At 40.8% G+C, this 24,398-nt stretch overlaps 3 protein-coding genes across 3 annotated transcripts in view; all 3 read right to left on the bottom strand.

Annotated features, from left to right (window-relative positions):
* Nucleotides 1–15,420, bottom strand: part of LOC115589579 (GTPase IMAP family member 4-like) — an 80,038-nt gene extending 64,618 nt beyond the window's left edge. Inside the window, exon 1 of the mRNA XM_030430557.1 lies at nucleotides 15,214–15,420. Coding sequence (XP_030286417.1) covers nucleotides 15,214–15,256 — 43 coding nt within the window. The 5' untranslated portion in view covers nucleotides 15,257–15,420. The remainder of the gene's footprint in view (nucleotides 1–15,213) is intronic.
* LOC115589577 (NACHT, LRR and PYD domains-containing protein 1-like) lies at nucleotides 398–9,844 on the bottom strand. Its single transcript, XM_030430553.1, has 7 exons — nucleotides 9,653–9,844; nucleotides 8,916–9,124; nucleotides 8,539–8,795; nucleotides 8,293–8,418; nucleotides 7,961–8,108; nucleotides 1,880–1,915; nucleotides 398–1,716 (listed from the first exon to the last, which is right to left on the bottom strand). The coding sequence occupies exons 2-7, from the start codon at nucleotides 8,989–8,991 to the stop codon at nucleotides 1,445–1,447; spliced, it is 915 nt and encodes a 304-aa protein (XP_030286413.1). The 5' UTR covers nucleotides 8,992–9,124; nucleotides 9,653–9,844; the 3' UTR covers nucleotides 398–1,444.
* On the bottom strand, nucleotides 9,975–12,557 carry LOC115589544 (GTPase IMAP family member 4-like). The gene is made up of 3 exons (XM_030430492.1): nucleotides 12,362–12,557; nucleotides 11,043–12,050; nucleotides 9,975–10,730 (listed from the first exon to the last, which is right to left on the bottom strand). The coding sequence occupies exons 1-3, from the start codon at nucleotides 12,402–12,404 to the stop codon at nucleotides 10,018–10,020; spliced, it is 1,764 nt and encodes a 587-aa protein (XP_030286352.1). The 5' UTR covers nucleotides 12,405–12,557; the 3' UTR covers nucleotides 9,975–10,017.
* Nucleotides 15,421–24,398: the final 8,978 nt, after the last annotated feature.

Consider the following 24,398-nt stretch of genomic DNA (forward strand, 5'->3'; position numbering starts at 1 on the left):
TACTGGATAATATTTGAATTCTGGGGAAAAAAGTTTAAAATCTGAGAAAAAACAATTCAAACTGAGAAATAATTCATATTCTGAGCAAAAAGATTGACTCCTGATAAGGAATATCAAATTCAGCAAAATAAGTTTAGATTCTGAGAAATAAATTAGAACTTGGAGAAAAAGTTGATTGTGTTTTTAACATGAACACAAATGACAAACACAAGCCAAAAGAGGTAAAATATTCAACGGGAAGAGGAGTGCTTGATGTGACATGCTTTTGCAGTTCTGGTTAAAGTCGTCATTGCAAATCAACACCAGACCCTGATAATTTTGTCTCATACAAATCTTCAATCAGAACGATGTCGATCAGTTTGAAGAAATATTGCTCATGTAAACAAGTGACGCAGAATCAAAATGCACCCAATTTATTACAAAACCATGCTTTTTGCACATCAGCATCAAATTATCATCAGTATCAGGACTTTGAAATGATTGTGCACACGACTGTGTCTATTTCGAAGATTTCTTGTGTTATTATTACATTATTCTGGTATTATTACGACTTTATTCTGGTAATTTATTTTTTTTTTTCTTCTTAGTATGGCCCTCATAGACCCGTCGTAATACGGAGCGCTGACAGTTCTGACAACGAGGAAGATAAATCCAAACACAATTTAAACAACATTAAAACAAAAAATTAAAAATGTGTCCTTTATGATTTCATTGTGTTTGTTTGACACATCTCTCTTAATATAAACCTCTGAATATTTACATGGAAGAAAACAATAAGAAAAACTGTAATAATTCTTCTCTGAATACGCTTCTGTAAGAGTTTAAGGAGCCTTTTTTACTGTCAACACTTCAGACATCCATAAACAAAATCCTGAAAATATATACTGAAAGACAAAAGTTTTAGGAGCTTCATTTCCTTTAAGTTGTCACTCTTTTCATTTCAGGCGTTTGATGTCGGATCAGCTGATGGAAGCAAGTTCATTACTAAAAGTGCTTTACTGTTGGAGCAGTACATTCAGGATGCTGGACTATTGGGTCCAACATCTTCTGCTCCACCTCCAACTGATGAGATAATAAAAAATAAAGTATAAAAGTAGTAAAAAATACAGTAAAAAGAAGTCAAACTGAAAATCCAGTAGAAGAATTACATTCATGCAAATTCAAACCTTTTTACTCAGTTCAAAATTAGATGTTGCCAGCCTGGATTCTCCTGCCCAGCAGGTGGATGAAGGGATGTTAACCCTCCACTCATTGTACTGCTCATTGGTCTCATCTTTCTGTGGTGATTAGACCACATTTGTTTATATTCAATGGAGCCTGTATTTGTTACAGATCAAATTAAATGTTAGAACATACAGTCAGCTTCCTGCTGTCCTCTCATCTCAGCGTCAAATGTTCATGCTGTGTTCAAATCAACAGTTTTTTACTTTTATGATTCATTCCATTATCCAGATTCCTCAAGCTCAGAGATGAGAGGCCTCATATTCTTCATCCCTTGAAGGATTTCATAGAGAGCGTCTTTGCCTGTTGTGCCGACATTTGTCATTAAATTGATAATTTTCCTCATCTGGTTGTGTGTGGATTTTTCACTCAAGTCATCATACATCTCATCTGAGATCAGCCGTCTTTTCTTGAGATCATCCAGGATGTGTCCTGTGTCCTTCACTCTGTTAATCAGATCTGTCCGATGGCGTTCCACGAAATGCTGACCTGAGGCTGTGGTAAATGATGAAAACAGAGCAAACACACAGTAAACTGAAGTTTTCATACTGTATGTTAAAAGGAGCCATTTTGTAGGACATAGCCAGAATTTTAGTTTGAAAATGAAGCAGGTCTCAATCCTGTTATTTATTTTTGCATAATGAATCTCTGTTCTTACCTTGTTCATGATCAGAGCGTTGACTCTTGTAGTCCCCTGAAATAAAACACAGGTCACAATGCTGATTGGTTAATGGATACAGCTTATAGATTTTTTGCATTAAATACATTATGCACTTTTTAACTTTGCTGAAAGAGTCCACATTCAGCGCAAATGTGCAATTTGTAAGAATCTTTATCATTATTTTTTTTTATTTTGTAAAATAAATAAAAATAAAGTACATTTAGCAAAATAATATTTATAAAAAGAAGTTTGTGGATTATGTATGTATATGTGTTGTGATGCAGAGACACTGTAAAGTTAGCATGCTATCCAGCTAGCCTCTAGCCACTTTGGAGGGTGTTTGTCCAACAGTAAACAATGCCTACTGTAGACTAATATAATCAAAAGTAAGTATAATCAGTTTCATTATAACAGCTGTGTTTGTTAAGGTCCCCGATAAGGAAATAGTCATAATGGAAAACAACTGTGTCAACGTAATTCATGAGGAGTCAAACAAAGACGAGTGATTGGATGAGTCATGGGGCTCAACGCCCTGTCTTGGTCTTTTGCTCATTTGATCTCGTGTTTTTTTTGCTTTAGGCAAGGCGAGTTTATTTGTATAGCACAATTCAGACACAAGGCAACTCAAAGTGCTTTACAGGCGCATACAAACTGCATTATAAGACATAAAAATTTCATTTAAAAGACATTAAAAATTGCATTAAAAAGACATAAAAGCAAGTAAAAACATTAAGAAACAAACATTAAGACAATTAGGCTAAGATAGAAAAGCTTTAAAAGAAACAAGACTGTAGAATAAAAGTCACAATGCAGTTCAAAGACTTAAACTGCTTCCGTTAAAAGCAGTGGCAAAAAGAAATGTATTCAGTCTTGATTTAAAAGAGGTGAGAGTTGGAGCAGACCTGCAATTTTCAGGGAGTTTGTTCCAAATATATGGCGCATAGTAACTGAAAGCTGCTTCTCCATGTTTACTTCTGACTCTGGGGACTGAAAGCAGACCGGTACCTGACGATCTCAGAGGTCTGGATGGTTCATAACGCGGCAGCAGATCAGAAATGTATTTTGGTCCGAATCCATTCAATGCTTTATAAACCAACAACAGGACTTTGAAATCTATTCTTTGATAGACAGGAAGCCAGTGTTAAGATCTAAGAACTGGAGTGATGTGGTCTATTTTTTTGGTTCTTGTTAGGACTCGAGCAGCAGCGTTCTGAATCAGCTGCAACTGTCTGATGGAGTTTTTAGGGAGTCCTGTAAGGACACCATTACAGTAGTCGAGTCTGCTGAAGATAAATGCGTGAACAAGTTTCTCCAAATCCTGCCGAGACATAAGCCCTCTTATCCTGGATATGTTCTTAAGGTGATAGTAGGCTGACTTTGTAACTGTCTTAATATGGCTGCTGAAATTCATGTCTGAGTCCATAGTCACACCAAGGTTTCTGACTTGGTCTGTAGTTTTCAACATTACAGACTGAAGCTGAGCAGGGACTTTAAGTCGTTCTTCCTTGGATCCAAAAACAATTATTTCAGTCTTCTCTTTGTTTAACTGAAGAAAACTCTGACACATCCAATCATTGATTTGTTCAATGCATCTACTCAGGGTATGTATGGGATTATAGTCCCCTGGTGATATGGTTATATACATTTGTGTGTCATCTGCATAACTATGGTAGCAATTTAATTATTTTCCATTATATGAGCTAGAGGGAGCATGTAAATGTTGAATAGTAGAGGTAGTCCGCTTGTCATTTTCATCCGTTCAGATGTGTAATTACCAATAGACACAAAGTAATCTCTCTCATTTAGATAAGATTTAAACCACTTTAGTGTTGTACCAGAGAGTCCAACCCAGTTTTCCAGTCGGTCCAGTAGTATATTATGGTCAACTGTGTCAAACGCAGCACTGAGATTCAGTAATACTAAGACTGAGATTTTGTCTGTGTTTAAATGAATGTCATTGAGGACCTTAACAAGAGCCATCTCAGTGCTGTGATGTGGTCGAAATCCTGATTCGAAGACATCAAAACAGCAACAAGTAATTGTTCAGCTGTGAAAAACAGCTTTTTCAATTATTTTACTTAAAATTGGGAGGTTTGAAATGGGCCTATAGTTATTCATTACTGATCTGTCTAGAGTTCTCTTCTTCATGAGTGGTTTAATGACTGCAGTCTTCATGGCTTGGGGGAACACACCTGAGAGAAGAGATGTGTTGACAATCTGTAGCAGATCTGGAATCATGCAGTCTGAAACTTTTTTGAAGAACCCTGCTGGTAAAATATCCAGGCTGCAGGAGGAAGACTTCAAATGCTGTATAAGGTCTTGCAGGTTTTTGTCATTGATTGGATCAAATTGTGTCATGGTGTTAGAGTTGGGTTTAGGTGGACAAAACGACAACACACCTCCAGTACCTGGTAGAGTGGCACTCTATCTTGATAGCGTGAATAAATCTTTTCTATCTTGACTAGTGTGGCATTTCTCCAGGAGGTTTTTTTTCCTACCAGAGACCACCTTCACTTTAGTGGGGTTGCCATGGCATTCATGACATTTGTAATTTTGGAATTTAAATGAAGTACAAGGTCATTGACAGAGAACCTAGATAGGGGTGGTGTGAAAGAGAAAGCCTCAATGAATATGTCACCAGTGTTTTCAGTGATGTATCGCTTTGAGACAACCTCAGTTTGAACATTTGTGTACACAGATATATCACTCTCAAAGAAAACACAGTAATGGTCAGAGAGAGCGACATCAGATACCAGAACCTTAGAAATGTTCAGACCCTTTGAGATAACTAAGTCCACGATGTGGCCCCTGTTGTGTGTGGGCTGTGTCACATGCTGAGTGAGTCCAAAGTTATCAAGGACACAGCACAGTTCTTTAGTCCACTTGTCCTCAGGCTTGTCGACATGGATGTTAAAGTCACCAACAATTAACACACAATCAAAGTCAGTGCAGATAAGAGACAGTAGCTCAACAAGGTCATCAAAGAAATATGTGCAGTATTTAGGTGGCCTGTAGATGTTTAGAAATATAACCCGAGAGGATGAGTTTACCTGAAGAGCAACATATTCAAAAGAAGTAAAACTTCCATAAAACATCTGCTTGCATTTGAGTAACTCATTAAACAGAATACTAACACCTCCTCCTTTTTCATGCATTCTACTTTCACATATGAAAGAGAAATTTGGATGACTTGATTCAATGTGAACAGCTGCATTGTTATATTACCAAGTTTTAGTTAAAAAGTAAGATTGTGTTTGATGATAAAATCATGCATTCAAAAAGATTTTCCTGCCAGAGATCTGATGTTTAATAGAGCGACAGTTACAGTATCAAAACCAACTGTGCAATTTTTTTGCGACAGTTAGTGGCTGATGAGGAATTGGAGCTAAATTGAATGGATTGGCACATTTAGTTCGGCATTTCCTATTTTTCAACAAATTCACAATTGCTCTATTACCTGTAAGCACAGGAATTGAGGAGGCTGCCTGAACTCAAAGGGGCCTGGCTTTTCTTGGGGGAAAACAGTAGTGATATCAACTTCGTAGCCTGGACCCGGCACATATCAGTAAGCGTTAATGGTACTGTCAGCATGGACAAGATGTGCTTCGCTGTTTTTAGACTGTAGAGACCGAGGGTGATTCAGAGGAGGTGGAGGGGCACGATGGATGTCAAGCGTGGCAGAATTGGACGGGGTGTGAGTCTGAGTCCAACATTGACAAGCTTTTTCATCTTGTCTGTGAAATCCAGAAGGCTGGAAGAGGGGGAGAGGCTGAGGCTGGCTGGAGAGGGCAGAGAGTTGGTTGGGGTTGGTGGAGAGTGGATGTTCCGTCTTGTTGAGACTGGGGGGCAAAGATGGCAGCAGGGACTCCTCCTCCTGGCACAGCTGTCTTATCTGTTCAAAGCAGTAGTAGTTCTCCTTCTGAGCGCTGTCTTATCAGTTGTTTTGATTTGTCTTGCCTGCTGTCCTTGGAAAGAGGAACTGGTGTGTGGCGCACTTAGTAGAATATGTTGGAGGTTAACAACCTTACTCCTGACTTGTTGAGGCAGAGTCCATCTGCCTTAAAGTGAAACTCTCGCCAAAGCGCAACCGAGGCTTTATTTGGGATTGAATATGAGTCAAACCTTCGTGTAAAAGCATAATTATGGCAAAAGATGCACTTTTAAGATTTACCGTAGTTTTGGTTTTGGGCACGTTAATTTTGAACGGGAGTGCATGGGGCAGGACACGCTAGCATCAAAATCGCTATTTTTAGAACACGAAGAAGGCTCGACACAACATGAAACTTTGCTCGTAGCATCACCAGGGTCTCTACTCATGAACAAGAGCATTGAGAAGATTGTTTGTGTACACAGAGTTTATGAAAAAGAAGGTTTTTGAACTACTCATGCTAGCTGTTGCAGCTCCTGCGCGTCGCCGTCATGGCAGGCAAAAAGTGTCGATCCCCGAGTGCAACCTGACAGGCAGGAGAGTAATGGTGGACCGCTCCTCAAGCCTGCCTTAAAAGTGCCTCTTTCGTCATAATTATGCTTTTACATGAAGGTTTGACTCATATTCAATCCCAAATAAAGCCTCAGTTGCTTTTTGGCGAGAGTTTAGCTTTAAAGAGGTGTCTGCGTTCCCAGAAAATTTTAAAATTGTCTATAAAATTCACCGACTGAGCGGCACATGTAGCTTTGAGCCATTTGTTCAACATCAACCTGCTGAATCTCTCATCACCTCTTCGGACAGTCGGTAGAGGGCCACTGACAAACACCACAGTATCGAGAGATCTGACTTTGTTCAACAGATCAGTGAAGTCTTGTTTCAATACCTCAGATTGTTGTTTCACAACATCACAGGCCCCTGTGTGTAAGATGAGAGATTTCGCCGTTGGACAATCAGCAACAACGTCCAGAATTTTTTCAGAGATGTCAGAGAACATATCGTTGGTAAAACAGAGTACTTTGGTGTTCTTCTTGCTGCAAAAGCTGTTTACCTCCTTCACAGCAACATCACCCACAATCAGTGTTTGTGGTCCAGTCATTAGCTCTTTCTGTGGACTTTTGGATTTGGTCTCATATCTCTCCTTGTTTGTTGACGGAGAGCTTGCAAGGTCTTGATAAAGTGGAGCAAATCTGCTCTCCAGTTGTACTTTTGTTATTTGGGTAGGTTTGCTCTTACTTTTTGTTTGCACTGTTGACCACGGTTGTTTCCTCTTTGGTACGAGTGTTGAGGAGGCAATCTTTTCAGAGGACAGTGCAGGCCAATCCGTTGCATCACAGATCTCAGGGCACTGGGCTCTGTCTGTTACTCATTCTCCCAAAAATGAGAACTCCTGTTTTGTCGAGTCATTGTCGGGGCTAATTAGCCGTGTGTTAGCAGGCTCTTGTCTGCTGTTTTGATTCCATGGTAGAGTAGTTTCGTTCCCACATAGTGCATTCACTTCCATATTTACTTCTATCTGGTGGATCTTGGTTTCCAGCACAGCAATTTTCTAAAGGATCTCTGAAAGTCGTCCACGGTACAGGGAGGCATTTTGATACAAGTTAGCATTAGCTGTTATTAGGCTTGTGCTACTTCGTAGGCCTGGTTCTGAAAGTACTGAGTTCTGAAAAAATTGTGAAATAAGGCAGCAGCAGCCAATTAATTGAAGTCCCAGTGGTTTGTAAATATCCAAGAGTCGCTGCCTGTAATCTCCCAGTGAAGAAAAAGAAAGAAAAAAAAGAAATAGAAGAAGAAAGCAAGCAGAAGCGAAAGCAAGCAGAAAAGTGTCTGCACCCGAGCAGATACAGGAAGAAGTCTAAGGATTGTAATTTTCATTGGTGAAACTCTGAAAAACCTTTTTGAACAAACAAAGAATAAGAAGTCGTGACAAGACACTACATGTTCCCAGTCCAGGCAGACTCAGCTGATGCTACTTCTAGCTGCATGTTAACTGAGCTAACTAGCTAACAACAGTAAATGGCCGCTCTGTTGATATGCTGCCCCCTATTAGTTTGGAGTATGAATTTGACAGGTGGCCAATTCTTACATATTGCACCTTTAACAAGAGTTGTGTGCACATGAATTAATTGAAAACTGCTGTAAAAAACACTCACCTTTTCTTAGAGTGCAGGTCCAGACTGTGTCCCTTCTGCTATTTTCCTTTTGCTCACTTTCAAGTCTCAGGTCGAAGTCGCCGTCTGCACTTCTGAGGAACACCTCAAAGTAATTTAGCGTCCTCCTCTCATATGTGAGGTTTAATTTCTGTGGAGAATATATTGTGTTAAAGGGCAACAATCCACGGCTCTACATTCGCAAAGTTAGAATATAAATGGTCAGTAGTATCAAGGTTTTGCTTTAATTCTAAATATATTTTTCTGATCTTTTGTTTATTTATTTATTCATTTGTTAACACTGAGCCCCATAATTAAAACGATTAAATACTTACTTTTGGAGTGATTTTAACAGTGTCCTTGTCTGCTGTGAGGAAATGATCCTGCGTTTGAAGAGACTCGTTTGGGTTTGGTTTGGGGATTATTTCTGATCCATAAGATTTCTCATTTTTCTCCACTTCCTAGGAAAAGAATATAAACTCACAATAGCAGCCATAATGGTTTTGATGTGTGTGTGTTTACAATTTTGAAATCAATTTAGTAATTTTGTGTTTATTATTTTGAGAACATTAAATACACACCTTTTTTACAAAAGGATCGGGTGGCACCAGGTAAACATGCAATGTGAGGAATTCCTTTTTTGTTGTCTTGTATATTAACACCTCATAGTGAACCTTGACTTTCAGGAATTTCTTCAGGATCATGACCCCTGTTGGAGAGAAAGTCGGCTGACATGACTTGACGTGGGATGATGTCACTTGAGACACTTTTTTCACAAAATCTCCAGATGTATCCACATGTAGGACTGCAAACATGTCCGACACTGTGGAGTTGTGATCTGAAGAAAAATAACAAACACAAACAAAATGAATCTTACAGTATTTAGTAAGAAGAAACTGATTGAATTTATAATTTATCAGTTACAATATTCATCATATTTAGTTGCATGTCCACTTACCTATCCAGTGTGGCAGATGCACTTCCTCCATCTCTCCAGTCATCACTGTGATGCCCAGTAGTGGTCCTGCTGGCATGTAATCCACACATGAAGGCTTCTCCCTGTGTTCATTCCATGAGCTGAAGTGGTATTTGAAGCTGACCTTCTTCTTACAAACCCAGCGCAGAGAAGAGACGCTGCACTCAAAGTGACCTGCTTCAGACTGGAGGCTTATTTTGTGAAAGTGGAAACAAATGACTGCATTAAGAAACATTCAAGAGGAAATTCTGAACTAACACAAAATGTCTTGTTTTGAATTGGAACAAGCTGCACCATAACTAGTGTAAAAGACTGAGGTGAATGCATAGAAATGAAAGGTTTCAGTCCATATGATGTCTGTGCATTTCAATAAATTACCTGCACTTAGGAGGTTATGTTTTTAAAACACAACAGAATGGACTCAAGAAAAACTTGGGGCGGAGGATGGAGGGACTCAGCCCAGAATGAATTAACTTTTGGCGTGGATCCGGCTAACGGGATGAATCTAGAACTTTTTCTCACTTTCTTTAGACTTGCGAGTTAATGTGTTCAACATTTTTATTAAATTATCAGGAGAAAATACATGGCTCTTGATGAAAACATCCGACATATTTGGGTGTCTGGTATCTTTGAATGAGCACAACAGGGGACTGTTGGGCCTTGGCTGAGGTATGCACTCTACTGAGTGTCATTCTATTTACTTAGGATGTAATCATTACCTGTAGATATGAACCTCATCCACTGTGTTGTGTTTAGGTTCAACTTTGGTCCAATCACTGGAGTCCTGACACAGAAGACAACATTCATCAACAAGCAAAAATCCATAAAAAATACAAGCCAACTATAGAAACAAAACTCAAAACTTTGCTGTCACAATGTAAAGGGATTTTTCTAAAAAAAAAAAAAAAAAAAATCTTATGCAAATGCATCAATTAAATCTTCAATTGCCTTTATAAGAGCTGCTTCTCTCCTCTCCCTCTGTCTCTCCTCATACATCTGCTTCCTCCTCCTCTCCTCCTCTCTCTCTTTCTTTGCCCTCTCTCTCTCAGCCTCCAATTTCTCTAGAATTTTCTTCATTTCTTTTTCATGTTCTTTCAGAAGTTCCCTCTCCAGTTCCTCTCTCTCTTCGTTTTTTTTCTTCTTCTTCTTTCAGGATGCGTTGTTTCTCCTCTTGGATTTCCCTCTCGGCCTTTTGGAACATCTCGTTGGTGTAGTGGCTTCCTCCGTTCCTCTGCACTACATTTCTGATCTTCTGGAGCAGCTCATTGACCTGTGAGCGATCCTTCAGCTTATTGTTGAAGACGTGGTACTGGTTGTTACATCTGGCCAAAAGTTCTTGAAGGTCGGTGTCGCCATCCACAAATGTCTCGATGGTCGTTTCTTCAAGATCATCACCACGAGTAAAGAGAACCATGCTGTATCTGTCTGCATCCTGGCCAAATATTTCTTGAATCTTTTGCACCGTCTGCTTTTCCTCTGCAGTGAATCTGCCCACACCAATGACCACCAGAAACACATGGGGTCCAGGAGCAGCCAAACAAATGCACTGGCTCACATCTTTGACTGTTTTAGTCTCATCATACCTGTTGTCAAACAGGCCCGGAGTGTCAATGACAGCAATCTGTTGCCCATCTATCTCACATTCATGCTTGAAACAGTCTACAGTCACAGACTGAGAAGTGCACTTTGATTCAAACTCCTTTCGTCCCAGGATGGTGTTTCCAGCAGCACTCTTCCCAGCTCCAGTCTTCCCCACCATCACTATCCTCAGCTCCTTGTTATTTGTTATGATCTGTCCTGTGTAGAACAATGTGTGACACTGAATCAGACATCAGGTTGCACAGACATTGTCCTTCATGTGACGTATACAAAGATGGAAAAAGTAGAAACATCTGTTTGCTGCTTTGGGAGAAGCAGAATCATTGGAAAGCATTTTAAACAAATAAACCATGATTGTATTCCCCAAAGCAGATTTTTAGAGTGCTCATTTAGGACCCTGTCTATAAAAGTATAACTCTACAGGAGCTGTACATTATAGGTCCAAAACATGTTATTCAACCATTAAATCACCCTAAAATTATTGCACTTTAAAACATGGACATGACTTACCTGAGTTGTTGGTCAGTTTTGGGTTGTCAGACTTGCTGGCCATGTTTCTCTTCCTCTCCTCTCGCTCTCTCTGTCTCTCTCCTTCTTTCTCTACCATCTCCCTCTGCCTCTCCATCTCTTGCTTCCTCCTCCTCCTCATAATCTCCTCCTCTCTCTCTTTCCTTACCCTCTGCTCCTCCCTCTGCCTCTGCATCTCCATCTCTTGCTTCACCCTCCTCCTCTCCTCCTCTCTCTCTTTCCTCTCCCTCTCTCTCTCAGCCATGAGCTGCTCTTTCATTTTCCTCATGTTTTTTTCATATTCTTTCAGAAGTTCCCTCTCCAGTTCCTCTCTCTGTTTTCGTATTTTTTCTTCTTTTTCTTTCAGGATGCGTTGTTTCTCCTCTTGGATTTCCCTCTCGGCCTCTTGGAACATCTCGTTGGTGTAGTGGCTTCCTCCGTTCCTCTGCACTACACTTCTGATCTTCTGGAGCAGCTCATTGACCTGTGAGCGATCCTTCTTCTCCTTATTGTTGAAGACGTGGTACTGGTTGTTACATCTGGCCACAAGTTCTTGAAGGTCGGTGTTGTCATCCAAGAATGTCTCGATGGTTTCGTCAAGATAATCACCACGAGTAAAGAGAACCATGCTGTATCTGTCTGCATCCTGGCCAAATATTTCTTGAATCTTTTGCACCGTCTGCTTTTCCTCTGCAGTGAATCTGCCCAGACAGATGACCACCAGAAACACATGGGGTCCAGGAGCAGCCAAACGAACGCACTGGCTCACATCTTTGACTGTTTTAGTCTCATCATACCTGTTGTCAAACAGGTCTGGAGTGTCAATAACAGCAATCTGTTGCCCATCTATCAAACATTCATGCTTGAAACAGTCTACAGTCACAGACTGAGAAGTGCACTTTGATTCAAACTCCTTTCGTCCCAGGATGGTGTTTCCAGCAGCACTCTTCCCAGATCCAGTCTTCCCCACCATCACTATCCTCAGCTCCTTGTTATTTGTGATGATCTGTCCTGTGTAGAACAATGTGTGACACTGAATCAGACATCAGGTTGCACAGACATTGTCCTTCATGTGACGTATACAAATATGGAAAAAGTAGAAGCATCTGTTTGCTGCTTTGGGAGAAGCAGAATCATTGGATAACATTTCAAACAAATAAACCATGATTGTATTTCCTAATGCAGATTTTTAGAGTGCTCATTTAGGACCCTGTCTATAAAGTATAACTCTACAGGAGCTGTACATTATAGGTCCAAAACATGTTATTCAACCATTAAATCACCCTAAAATTATTGCACTTTAAAACATGGACATGACTTACCCGAGTTGTTGGTCAGTTTTGGGTTGTCAGACTTGCTGGCCATCTTTCTCTTCCTCTCCTCTCGCTCTCTCTGTCTCTCTCCTCTTCTTCCTCTACCATCTCCCTCTCCCTCTCCATCTCTTGCTTCCTCCTCCTCCTCATAATCTCCTCTCTCTCTTTCCTTACCCTCTGCCTCTGCTCCTCCATCTCCCTCCTCCTCTCCTCCTCTCTCTCTTTCCTCTCCCTCTCTCTCTCAACCTTGAGCTGCTCTTGCATTTTCTTCATGTTTTTTTCATATTCTTTCAGAAGTTCCTTCTCCAGTTCCTCTCTCTCTTTTCGTATTTTTTCTTCTCTTTTTGCTTTCAGGATGCGTTGTTTCTCCTCTTGGATTTCCCTCTCGGCCTTTTGGAACATCTCGTTGGTGTAGTGGCTTCCTCCGTTCCTCTGCGCTACATTTCTGATCTTCTGGAGCAGCTCATTGACCTGTGAGTGATCCTTCAGCTTATTGTTGAAGACGTGGTACTGGTTGTTACATCTGGCCACAAGTTCTTGAAGGTTGGTGTCGCCATCCACAAATGTCTCGATGGTGTCTTCAAGATCATCACCACGAGTAAAGAGAACCATGCTGTATCTGTCTGCATCCTGGCCAAATATTTCTTGAATCTTTTGCACCGTCTGCTTTTCCTCTGCAGTGAATCTGCCCAGACGGATGACCACCAGAAACACATGGGGTCCAGGAGCAGCCAAACGAATGCACTGGCTCACATCTTTGACCGTTTTAGTCTCATCACACCTGTTGTTAAACAGGCCGGGAGTGTCAATGACAGCAATCTGTTGCCCATCTATCACACATTCATGCTTGAAACAGTCAACAGTCACAGACTGAGAAGCAAACTTTGATTCAAACTCCTTTCGTCCCAGGATGGTGTTTCCAGCAGCACTCTTCCCAGCACCAGTCTTCCCCACCATCACTATCCTCAGCTCCTTGTTATTTGTGATGATCTGTCCTGTGTAGAACAATGTGCAGTGTTGGGAAGATTACTTCGGAAATGTAGTTGGTTACAATTACAAGTTACCCTGTTGAAAATGTAATAGTAGTGTAACTATTTCAATTACTTTCTCAAAGTAATATAACTAATTACATTTGATTACATTATGATTACTTTTCTTTATTTTGAATGAAATCTCTCAACTGCTAACCATTTTCACATTTTAAGACCTATAGTGTGATAAACCTTTCAGTTCAAAGGTTTAACCATATGAGTCTGACCTTGGGCCTGTGCTGCAAAGGAGGCTCACTTCCTCACTAAATGGAGCAACAACGGGCTGATTTCAGCCAAGAGGAGCAGGTTGTTTTAATGGAGAGAGAATGAGCGATACAAAAAAGCCTGATCACAGCCTGAAGCAACAGTGTTGCTGCAAATATGACAAGAGGAGGCTGATTTTAATTTCTGACAGCTCTACATTGAGCTGCTTTTAAATATGAAGCTTTAGAGCAACAACAACTGTTGTGTTAAACTGTGTTTTATATTGTTTTCATATATTTCACTGATCGCAATTATAAAATGCCAGTGTGTGTTTTATTGAAAGCGAGGCTGGTGTGAGTATGAAAATAGGTTACAGTGGGTTTTTTAGGTGCTGTATATGACAACATGAGATTTGCTTGTAGCTACGTAGCTACAAGCAAATCTCATGTTGTCTCTGTACAAAGACCTTCTTAAATGTGAGAAAACAGAGTAGACCTACTCAAGATTTGCGTTTGGGCAACACATAACAGGCGAAACAATTAATTTATTCATGGCCACATTAAGTTAAATTATCTGTCCTGCTGCGAGCGCACAACTTCTTTCAGTGGTGACTGACTGTATATAAAAGTAAATAGGCTATAGCCTAATAAATGACCTCCTGACGCGAGTCGGATCATTAGCTGAGCAGCGTATCCCCTCAGCTGAACATCTGTAGGCGGAGACGCTCAGAGAGAAAGTAAACAGCAGCGGATCAGCGCGATCTCTCCCTCCTTACAAATGCTCCATTCTCATCCAGCTCCACTGGACTTTCAAAGTAAAGGTGACGCCAGCTGTAAATGAGTTAAATAGTGAAACAGCGGCGCTTTTATAGCCGATTTTATGATTAAACTCTGAACATAACCTGGTCAGGACCAGGTTATGAGCTAAGCATAAGTTACCATGGTGATCTAGCCGGGTTAAAAGAGAGCTACCTTTGTAATACAGGGAAGCCTGGCTTCTGTCTGTATTAAGTGTTTTTTGTATTTCCAGCCCAGGAACATCTTGTGCGCCGCCGACACTGTTGCTGCTGACTGCCGCCGTGCGGTTTGTAGGTTGAGTCGAATGGCACATGACCAGACAGAGCCAATCACAAGCGTCAGTTTTGGAAGGAGGATGTTGATATGAAAATAACTAAAAACAAACATGAATCCAGGGGGGCGAAAAACTATTTGATAAATCCGAGCTTTTGCGGCGATTTTTCAAATGTAACTTAAGTTGTAATCATTGAAATTTCCAAAAGCAACTGTAATTTAATTACATATTTTCTCCCAGTAATGTAACGGATTACAATTACGTACATTTTGTAATTAAATTACGTAACGTCGTTACATGTAATTCGTTACTCCCCAACACTGACAATGTGTGACACTGAATCAGACATCAGGTTGCACAGACATTGTCCTTCATGTGACGTATACAAAGATTGAAAAAGTAGAAACATCCTATCAGATTTTTAGAGTGCTCATTCAGGACCCTGTCTATAAAAGTTTAACTCTACAGGAGCTGTACATTACAGGTCCAAAACATGTTATTCAACCATTAAATCACCCTAAAATTATTGCATTTTAAAACATGGATATGACTTACCTGAGTTGTCGGTCAGGTGTAGGTTGTCAGACTTGCTGGCCATGTTTGGGTCAAAGAGCACAGAGTAGATTCTGCAGTTTAAATGGAAGACGCAGAGTTCTGAATGTCTGCAAGAAACTGTAGATGCTTTTAAATGTTCATCAAACCACACCCACTGTCAGCTGCACTGCTCTCATATCATGATGAACCTGAAACTTAATGCAAGCTCTGAACCAACTGAACCCAGTTTGAGGAAGTGGATACATCTTATAGAAAAAACAAGGCGGTGCTTTGTTAACTCTGCTCACCCCTCCCCCGACCATTTACAGGAAATGGCAGCACTTCTTTTCAACTTTACATAATACTGCAGGCTGCTTCCTCTGTCAAATGAAAAAAGAACAGAATGTTTTAATGTATCCAGGTTTAGATGTATATGGTTGAGTTTTTTCAGGGTTCTCAACAGCTTTTAAGCTGCAATGATTACATGTATTCTTTTAACATATTTAACACAATGCTTTTAAGTGTTTACAAATGTCATGTATAGTTTTGCTGATAGGACTCTTCATATATTTTAATATAAGCCACAAAGGATGTATAAGTCCTCACATTATATCAACAAATCACTCATCACTCATAGCTTAAATTTGCAAGTAAGAGCTTTTGTTTCTATAAAATACAGACTGTTATGTTTTGGTAACAAACATTTTCTTTAAGTGATTTAATGAAAGATATTTAACCCTTTGTTACAACTGGCTCCGAGGCCGCAACAAAACATGGATATTTGACGCGTGATGAAACAAGGCAGTTAATATTTATTGACTACAACACAAATTGAATGTACAATGGAGTGTCGAAGTGTATGTGAGTGGTGTGGGAGGGTGCTTGTATGCAACATCAAATGTGGGGTGCATGTTGTCCGGTGTAGAACAAAACAAAACAGCAGCAGCAGGGTGTTGATCCTGAGGAAGAGGGAGAGCGAGGACTTAAACCAGCTGGCTTTAATCAGCTGCAGAGCCAGGCCCAGGTGCTCCCAATCAGCCATCCACTGCAACCTGCAACACACACAGATACACCCTTCGAAAAACCATCCAATATTAAATCCTTAAAATATATTGTATGGAATGAATAATACAATTCAAAAAGTAAAATAAAATTTGTACACAAGTTCAATAAACTAGGATACAAATCAATCGCTACTAAAACTCACCTCAGTTGTGTGTTCTTTTTAATCTGGATTTAACCTTGAGTTGTTTACTGCCATTATGAATCATCTATAAGATGCTTTTACAGCGTCAGTATGCTGTTTATTACACCATTAACACCAAAAACTGTTTTTGGCCCATTGAAGTTAATTTAGAAAGAAAATGGCTGTGAACAGACGCACATGTTGAAGAAAACATAGCCAGAATTTGAAAATGTATTAGAATTTCAATATTTATTTTTCATGGTTAAAAAATAAAAATAAGTAGTGAAAGAAGTCAGAACAGTTCAACAAGTTTAAACCTTTGTCCTTTGTGTCGGACTACTCAGTGTTTTAGCCGAGTGTTTTGCCTTTCCGCCTCAGCTTACTCTTACAAAGACAATATATTTAATGTTTCACATCATCAACTGCATCAAATTCATCAACAATCTGAATTTGATGCAGACATAGGCGGAAATCCCGGGGGGGACAGGGTAGACATGTCCCCCCCTCCAGTAAAGCTGTCCCTCCCTTGAATAATTTGAGACACAATTAATAATTTTTGAACAGTGCAGTAGCATTTATTGAAAGCACAATGTAAGCGGTGCTCATTACAATCGCGCAATAATGTGCTATTTACATCTATAAAGATTTAGTTCCCCCACTCCCATTCTTACAAATGGTTGTGTCCACCCCACACTCTTTCCAACGGGCGGAGCTAGCAGCTGCAGCAGCGTGTGGACGGAGCCCGCTACTCATACCGTGCTTCACGGTGTAAGAGGTCAATACCACACAGACATAGTTACATGAGTTACAACAACACACATCCCATTTACTAAAAGCGCCAGGTCCAGGCTGTCTGCAACACTTATCCTGCATTGTTCAAAAGCCTACTCAATTACGAGTGCTGTTAAGTTAAAAGCTCCAGATAGTGATAGTCACAGACAGAGCGGAGAGGGAGAGGACAGGACAAGAGCACTAACTCTCTAACTGTAAAACTGTTTTACAGATAGAGAGTTAGAATACATACAGTTATGTGGCACAGTTGTCAGATATTTGTTGACAACACAATAAATATATATTTTTGAGAAATTGTTTTATGTTGGATTATTCTTTAAGGTATTTCCTTTAGTTCTGGGATTCTTTGGAGTTTTTCCCTCTTGTAAAGATATTTAACGGACTGTGGTGGAAGTTAGTGTTGTTGTATACAGGTAGGGTAAGGACTAATACAGTATGATGCAATTATTGTAATTAGTGCCCGAGCAGCTCATCGACCTGTGAGGTCCCTATTGTAATTGGAATAGGCAGATCATCTTCTGCGCTTTAACTACAGTTTTGGAAGCCTGAACATACCCAAAAACTCAACAAATTTGGAATATACGTCACATCTGGCGAAACATTTGATAATTTAATGTCGTTGGGCGAGGTCGTGACCTGCGGGCTCTGTAGCGCCCCCTAATGTTCAGCCCCACCTCCCAAAAGTGCGTAGAAGAACGAAATTTGGTACGCAGTGTCCTCATGACCAGATGCACAATAAACCCTTTGGACCGATATTGTCACTCCAACAGGAAGTCAGCCATTTTGATGTGTGGCAGCATTTTTCCCCAGTTAATGCCTACTTTGAAAATTATCTTGTCCTAGAGCTTAAACACCACAGTCTTCACATTCACTCAGTATCATCTTCATGCCTTGAAGAACAAAAGTTATGGAAATCATTCAGCTGTGTCATACCTGGTGGGCGTGACGGCGGACACCATTTTTCCCCTTTGCTGTCAAGCGTCAAGACCTTATAACTTCCACATACAATGCCCCATATCCACAATATTCCTCATAAATGTAGACAGTCTCGCCCTGAATACATCTACACATCCCTTCAAAGTCGGCCAATTTAAATTTGGCAGCCTTTATGAAATATTGCCTGACATCATACTTTCGCGTCTTCCTCCTACAGATTGAACACCACAGGCTTCACAGTCAGTCAGTATACTCCTCGGACCATGCCAAAGACACGCTAGGAAAATCTTTATCCTACGTCATACCTGCTGGCAGTGGAGGTACCCGCCATTAAAATCCTTCGTCATGAAGCATCGAGTCCTAATGACTTCTCCATACAATTTCCTATCTTGGCCAAGTCTCCCAGGAATCTAGAGGGAGTCGCCATGAATAGATCTGTGCATCAGTACTGTGTTATATCCATAGCGCCACCCACTGGACACAGGAAGTCAGACAAACATCATCTGATTGACATGATGTTCACTGCTTGTTTTCTCCCCGTCATGACATGCTTGTAACAGGTGAGCGCGCAGTCCGACAACGCCGCAGTCCGAAACGCGTGGACTGCCAGGGCCCGTTCATCACTGCTTGCAGTTTTAATTATTATCATTATTATTATTATCATATATTTCTTTTTTTTTTAGAAAAGCAATAGTGATTTAATCAAGTGGTGCATGAACAAAGGAAACTAAACCTATTTCACATGTTGTATTCCTCCTTCATTTGACTCCTGTCCCACCGCCCGTTGCGGTCACGCTTCACCTCCACGTCGGACCATTTTTTAAAAATGTATTTCAGTGAGTGTTCGCTGCTCCGACCCCACAGCGTTCACTGCCTCACGCACACGCTCCCACTCACATTTCTTTTTTGGGTGTTTATCCCTGACGAGAGTCTACCAAATAATACAGATCTTCGCGTCTCGACTTCATTTAATAGAGTTTCGAGCTCAGATTCGGTGAAGTTGCGCATCTTCCCTTTACTCATGGTGTGAACCTGATGGTGCAGAGAGGGGAATCCCCGGTGCAGGCCCTATTTAAATGAATTTGCATATTTAAATGGGGGCGTGGACAGGGACAAAGGAAAAGTTCTTGGATCCATGAGTACGCACACTTTGATATATCTGATTTTTTTTGTGCTTACGACAGTTTCTGGATTCTAGCGTACGCCATGTTTCAGTAGGAAATCCATGCAAGTCTTAGTACATGAGGCCCCTGGTCAGTGTGAGGAGTCCGGCTGAGAACCAGGAGCTGAGGAGCAGACTGCAGGCCAACCAGGCTGTGCAGGAGGCCTGGATCAGCCTTTGGAAAGCCTTTATTGTTAAAGCCAAGTTCATCACTTTGACTGATGAGCTGAAAATATTAGCACTTTCAGATGGGTCATCTGACAGGGTTGTTCAAACTCGCCTGCATGTCTAAGCTGTAAATAACTTTTTTCAAATTAAATATTGGTTACAAATTATGAGCTGCATTGAGACATTTTATTTTTTATTTTGGTTGTTTTCCATGTTTTAAAAGAAGTCCCCAGCGACCACAGCTGTTTAGGAGAATGCTGCTGGACTACTGAACTTCAGTTCCAAAGTTTCCAAACAATGACTGATGATTGATAGCCATGATTTTGAGAGGGGTCTGGCTGCAGACCTCCAGCGTCAGGCTGCCTCCGGTGCAGGCTCCATTCTCAGGCTGCCTCCAGTGTCAGGACAGGAAAAAACAAACTTTTTGTGCATCTCTTAAAGGACTCCAGCGTATAGAGCTCAACAGTGACCGCCCACCTTTTTAACGGAAGTGAATTTGCCATTCATTTACTCCGTTTACGTTTCATAAAATCCTCATATAAAAGAGTTTTATGGCCTGGAACCAAGCCAATCAGCTAGCAGATGAATCGTGACCATAAAACATTTAATTTGGCGCAAAAAAAATGTTTGAAAACGGAGAGAAAAGCAAAGATACAAGACTATGTACATAATTATCTTAAGAGTAAAAGAACTAGCCATCCCATAAACCATTGCGAATGTAACAGCCACGTATCTGATTGGTGGAGCTCGCTGTTACCATGGAAATGTTTACAGAACCCGCGAATTTGAAGAAGAGGAAGGAGAAGGAGAAGGAAAGAAAGAATTCCTGCACGTTATTTGTTATGTGTATTTCAATTAATAAAGGTATATGAAGGACAGCAAAACATTGAATCCTCATGTCATTTTCCTTTACACAACAAATAACCTGCTCTTCAGTCAACCGTTAGCGTAATTAATTTATTACGAACATCCACATTCGGTGTTATCATTCGATAATTTGCAAACGTAACCCGTGGTTTCAGGGTATATGTATACACCGGAGTCCTTCAAGACACGCACAAAAAGTTTGCCGGAGTCCTTTAAGAGACGCACAAAAGTTTGTTTTTTCCTGTCCTGACACTAGATGCAGCCTGAGAGTGGAGCCTGCACCGGAAGCAGCCTGACGCTGGAGGTCTGCAGCCAGACCGTCTTGATGATTTTTCATTCATGGGTGAACTTATAATCTAAAATCGGCGGCTGGTGACTGAAAAAATTGGGGAGGACAGGAGGAAAACCAGTCCACGGTGTCATGTTATTTTATACAAGTCAACTACTTAACCCTACTTTCTTATATTCAATGAAAATTAAGCAATAAAACAATGACTTACAAGACTTCTTTAAAAAAACTTTTCATCAAATGGCTAATATACAAGACAAAAAAAAAAAATACAAATTTGTATCACCTACATGGCAAGCAACTGCGCTTCCCCCTTGTACTACCTTAGCATTCAAAATATACGTTTCATGACAGTGATTTTGTTGCTGCTCTGTATTGTGTGCTCTGTAACTGTGTTGCTGTCCCGGTCGTGCCTCTAACGTTATGTCCTCCAGCAGGACGAACAAAAGAAACAAAAACTATGAATTATGTTTCTGACTGCTTCTCTCTGATTTCTCCGAACAGTTTTTTTTCTTGCTTATATTTCCTTTGAAACAGATTCCAATATCGCTGAAAACTCCATATTTCTTGTCCGAGCATGGCTGCCAGTGAAAGCTGTAAATTACATAGAAGTATTTCTTGTTTACGGTTGTATACATAAATCCGGCGAAACACGGAAGTACAGCAGCGCCACCATTACTGCGGTGCTTTGCTGCTAAGGAAGTAGCGTGTTGGTCCCGTACCGGTTGTTGATGACGTTAGCTGTAGATGCGAAAATGTTCTTCAATTTCTTTTTTTTTTTTTTAGAACGTATGCTGTTCAATGATGCCGGGAAGAACATGTTGTGAGACCAGGCGGCAATTTGGGACAGGCGATTAATTCCTCCCTCTCAAAAATCCGGGATGAAAATGTCACAAACTTACCCAGCTTCTCTATGAATTCTCCGGCATCCTTCTGGGCAATAGTTGGCTTCTGCAAGTGAAGTTGTTGCGGCGGATGAAACAATTCATCCAACCAGCACTCGCAGATAACTCCTCATCTCTGCTGTCACTCACGGTGGCTCACTCATTTGTTTCTCCATCGCCCTGATCATTATGGGGGACACGCTCTCCTGGAGTGCCCGTTTGCTGATAACTAATCCCCGCATGTTTATCTGAAGCTCCTCGCTGGCCTTCTTCCTCCCTCCAGCAGGCAGCCTGGCCCTGTTGCTTAGGGGTGGGCGGATCGATCCAAATATCGATAATATCGATACTAAGGTGAGTATTGGTATCGGATCGATGCTAGCGTGATGAGATCGATATTTTTGGGTTTTGGGGTGGGTTCAACCGAGATCAACCCGAGAACTGTCGCCGGATAGGATAAATTAATGAATTAATTAATGAATGAATTAATGTTTTAATTGTATTTATTACAAATTTATGTTTAGACAGTAAAGTGTTTCCCACAGGATTTTGTGAGACTGTGGTGGGTGGATGCTGGACCCTCTAGGGGGGTCCGGGGGCATGGTCCCCCGGAAGATTTTTTTTAACATTTTAAAGTTAAATGCATCAATCTGGTGCACTTTGAAAGCAAAATGAAGAGGCTAGATCTATGAAGAACTGTGTGCTTGTGTACACAATTTAATCACAAACACATTGGTTGTATAGATACGAATGGTGAAAACACAAAATCAACTACAGCATACATCTGAGCCATCAACGAAATAAAGCAAAAGTGGTTACCTGTGTTGAATTAGTTTATTTTTTAATTAATAATTAAACTGTAAACTAAATTGTAATAAAAAATGAAATGGATTCAGAGGGTACATCATCAATTCATCATTAGTTGCAGCCTTAAGGGGAGACATGGCAGGCAAAAACATTTTGGGCTATTTTGCTTCCATAACATGTCTTCTTTCAGACTAGTGGAAAGAAAACATCCAAAATACACATTTATACAACTCTCCCTACATTCCACTCATGCCAACGATACACAGACAGCTGCCCACTATAAATTGATACCGCCCCGGACCCGAGGCAAAATTGGACAGACGCAATTTTTAAAAATGAAAGTAAGTAATGAAAGTGCGTATGAGTGTGCGCGCGCCACGTACAGCGGGGGGTGCAGAGCCGACTGACCGGGAGTGAGAGATGCTTTGCTGAAGCTGCAGCGCGAAACACAAGTTACAGATTTTTTCGGCTCACTCTCAGACTGTGGCGGGACAAATTAGACCATGGCGGCCCGCCACAGTCTGAGTAATTAATGGGAAACACTTAATGCACGTAGGACCTGCATTTTCAAACTCTTTAGTCGCCAGGATGGTAGTTTTTCCGATGATGAAAATCTTTTGCTGAGGTTCTCATCTTGCAGCGCATCGGATGGAATACTCTCGTCTTAACTGGTAGCGTGCGTGTGTGTGTGAGAGAGAGAGAGAGAGAGAGAGAGAGATATGGCGCAGAATGCGCTGCAGGAAGACAGCGCAGCACTAAAGAATCAACATTAATTAATTATAACACAAATCTATCTATGTGCGCTGGTAGATTAGTTCTCAAGCGCTGCCGTGTCGCTTGCATGCATTGCATCAATTTTGTATTTTTTTTTGCCCGACATTCTAGCCCGGCGCTACAGATTTCAGGCCGGGCAGGGTGCCTGGCCAAATAAGGTCTGCAGGAAACCCTGATGGTCAATTAATTAAAGGCAAAAGTATTAATCATTAATTGATCAGGAATTTTCAAGTAAAAAGTATCAGTATCGGTATTGGTATCGGCAATACTGGCCCTGTATTTACTTGGTATCGGATCGATAACAAAATTTGCAGTATCGCCCACCCCTACTGTTGCTGTCCTCCTCAGACAGATGCTGAAGCTCAGTTTCTCTCCCTCTCTTGGTGTCGACAGAGAAACATCTAGCGGCTGCTTCTCCCGAGTTTTCCTCTGCATATTTTACGACAGAAAGTTTGAATTTGAAGTTGTACTTTTTATTTTTTGCTGCACCGGAGCCATGGCGATCATCACTGTGATACTGACTGACAGAAAGCAGCACAACACGTGAAAAAGGCGAAGAAGAAATAACGTGCAGTGTCAGTGGTCACGTCTCCTTCTTTAATAAAAAATAAATAAAATAATTAGACCCGACATTTATTTGGAACCGGCGGTTATTTATCAAAATATACACCTGAATCCGGCTCTTAAAGTCACTTGATGTTTTCACGAGCAGGATGCTTCCATTGAAAATCCATTAGAGGGCACCGGCAAGTCACAGTCCGCAGCCACGCAGTAATGGCGGCAGGCAAGATGGCGGCGCCCATAGATTTCGCGCTGGATTTGTGTATAAATGTGAGAATGAAATTTGGGAACTGTTATTGGACCAACCTGCTGACAATCTTGCATTCTGGTTGCTGATTGGTAAGAGAGGACGTCCTCCCTTAGCGCGTCATTTTACGTGTCTTAGCCAATCATAGATCAGCATGGAAAAATCCTTAATACACTGAGTGAATGGAAGGAGATCCCTCCCACGGAGGACAGAAGCCCTCCGTCCTCCTCTAGCCCCCACCTTCCTGCTCCCTGCTCCTCTCACAGACTGCTCTGTCTCCTCCGTCTGCAGCTGTCGCTGTTCAACCGTTTTAAGTGGATTTTCTTCCAAAGAAGAAACTTTTTTATGATATATATATATATATATCATAAAAAGTTTATTCTTTGGAAGATATATATATAACATTTATAAATGATACTGAGATTTGGTAATGATTTATTTAAACCAGTTACTCTTTCTTAAAAAAAAAATGTATCTTCCTCTTGCCTCTCAAAAATACTGTAGGACCAACCTCCTCTGCCTCTATGGACGAGCCT

Source organism: Sparus aurata, chromosome 10, assembly GCF_900880675.1.
Source record: "Sparus aurata chromosome 10, fSpaAur1.1, whole genome shotgun sequence".
NCBI lineage: Eukaryota > Metazoa > Chordata > Actinopteri > Spariformes > Sparidae > Sparus > Sparus aurata.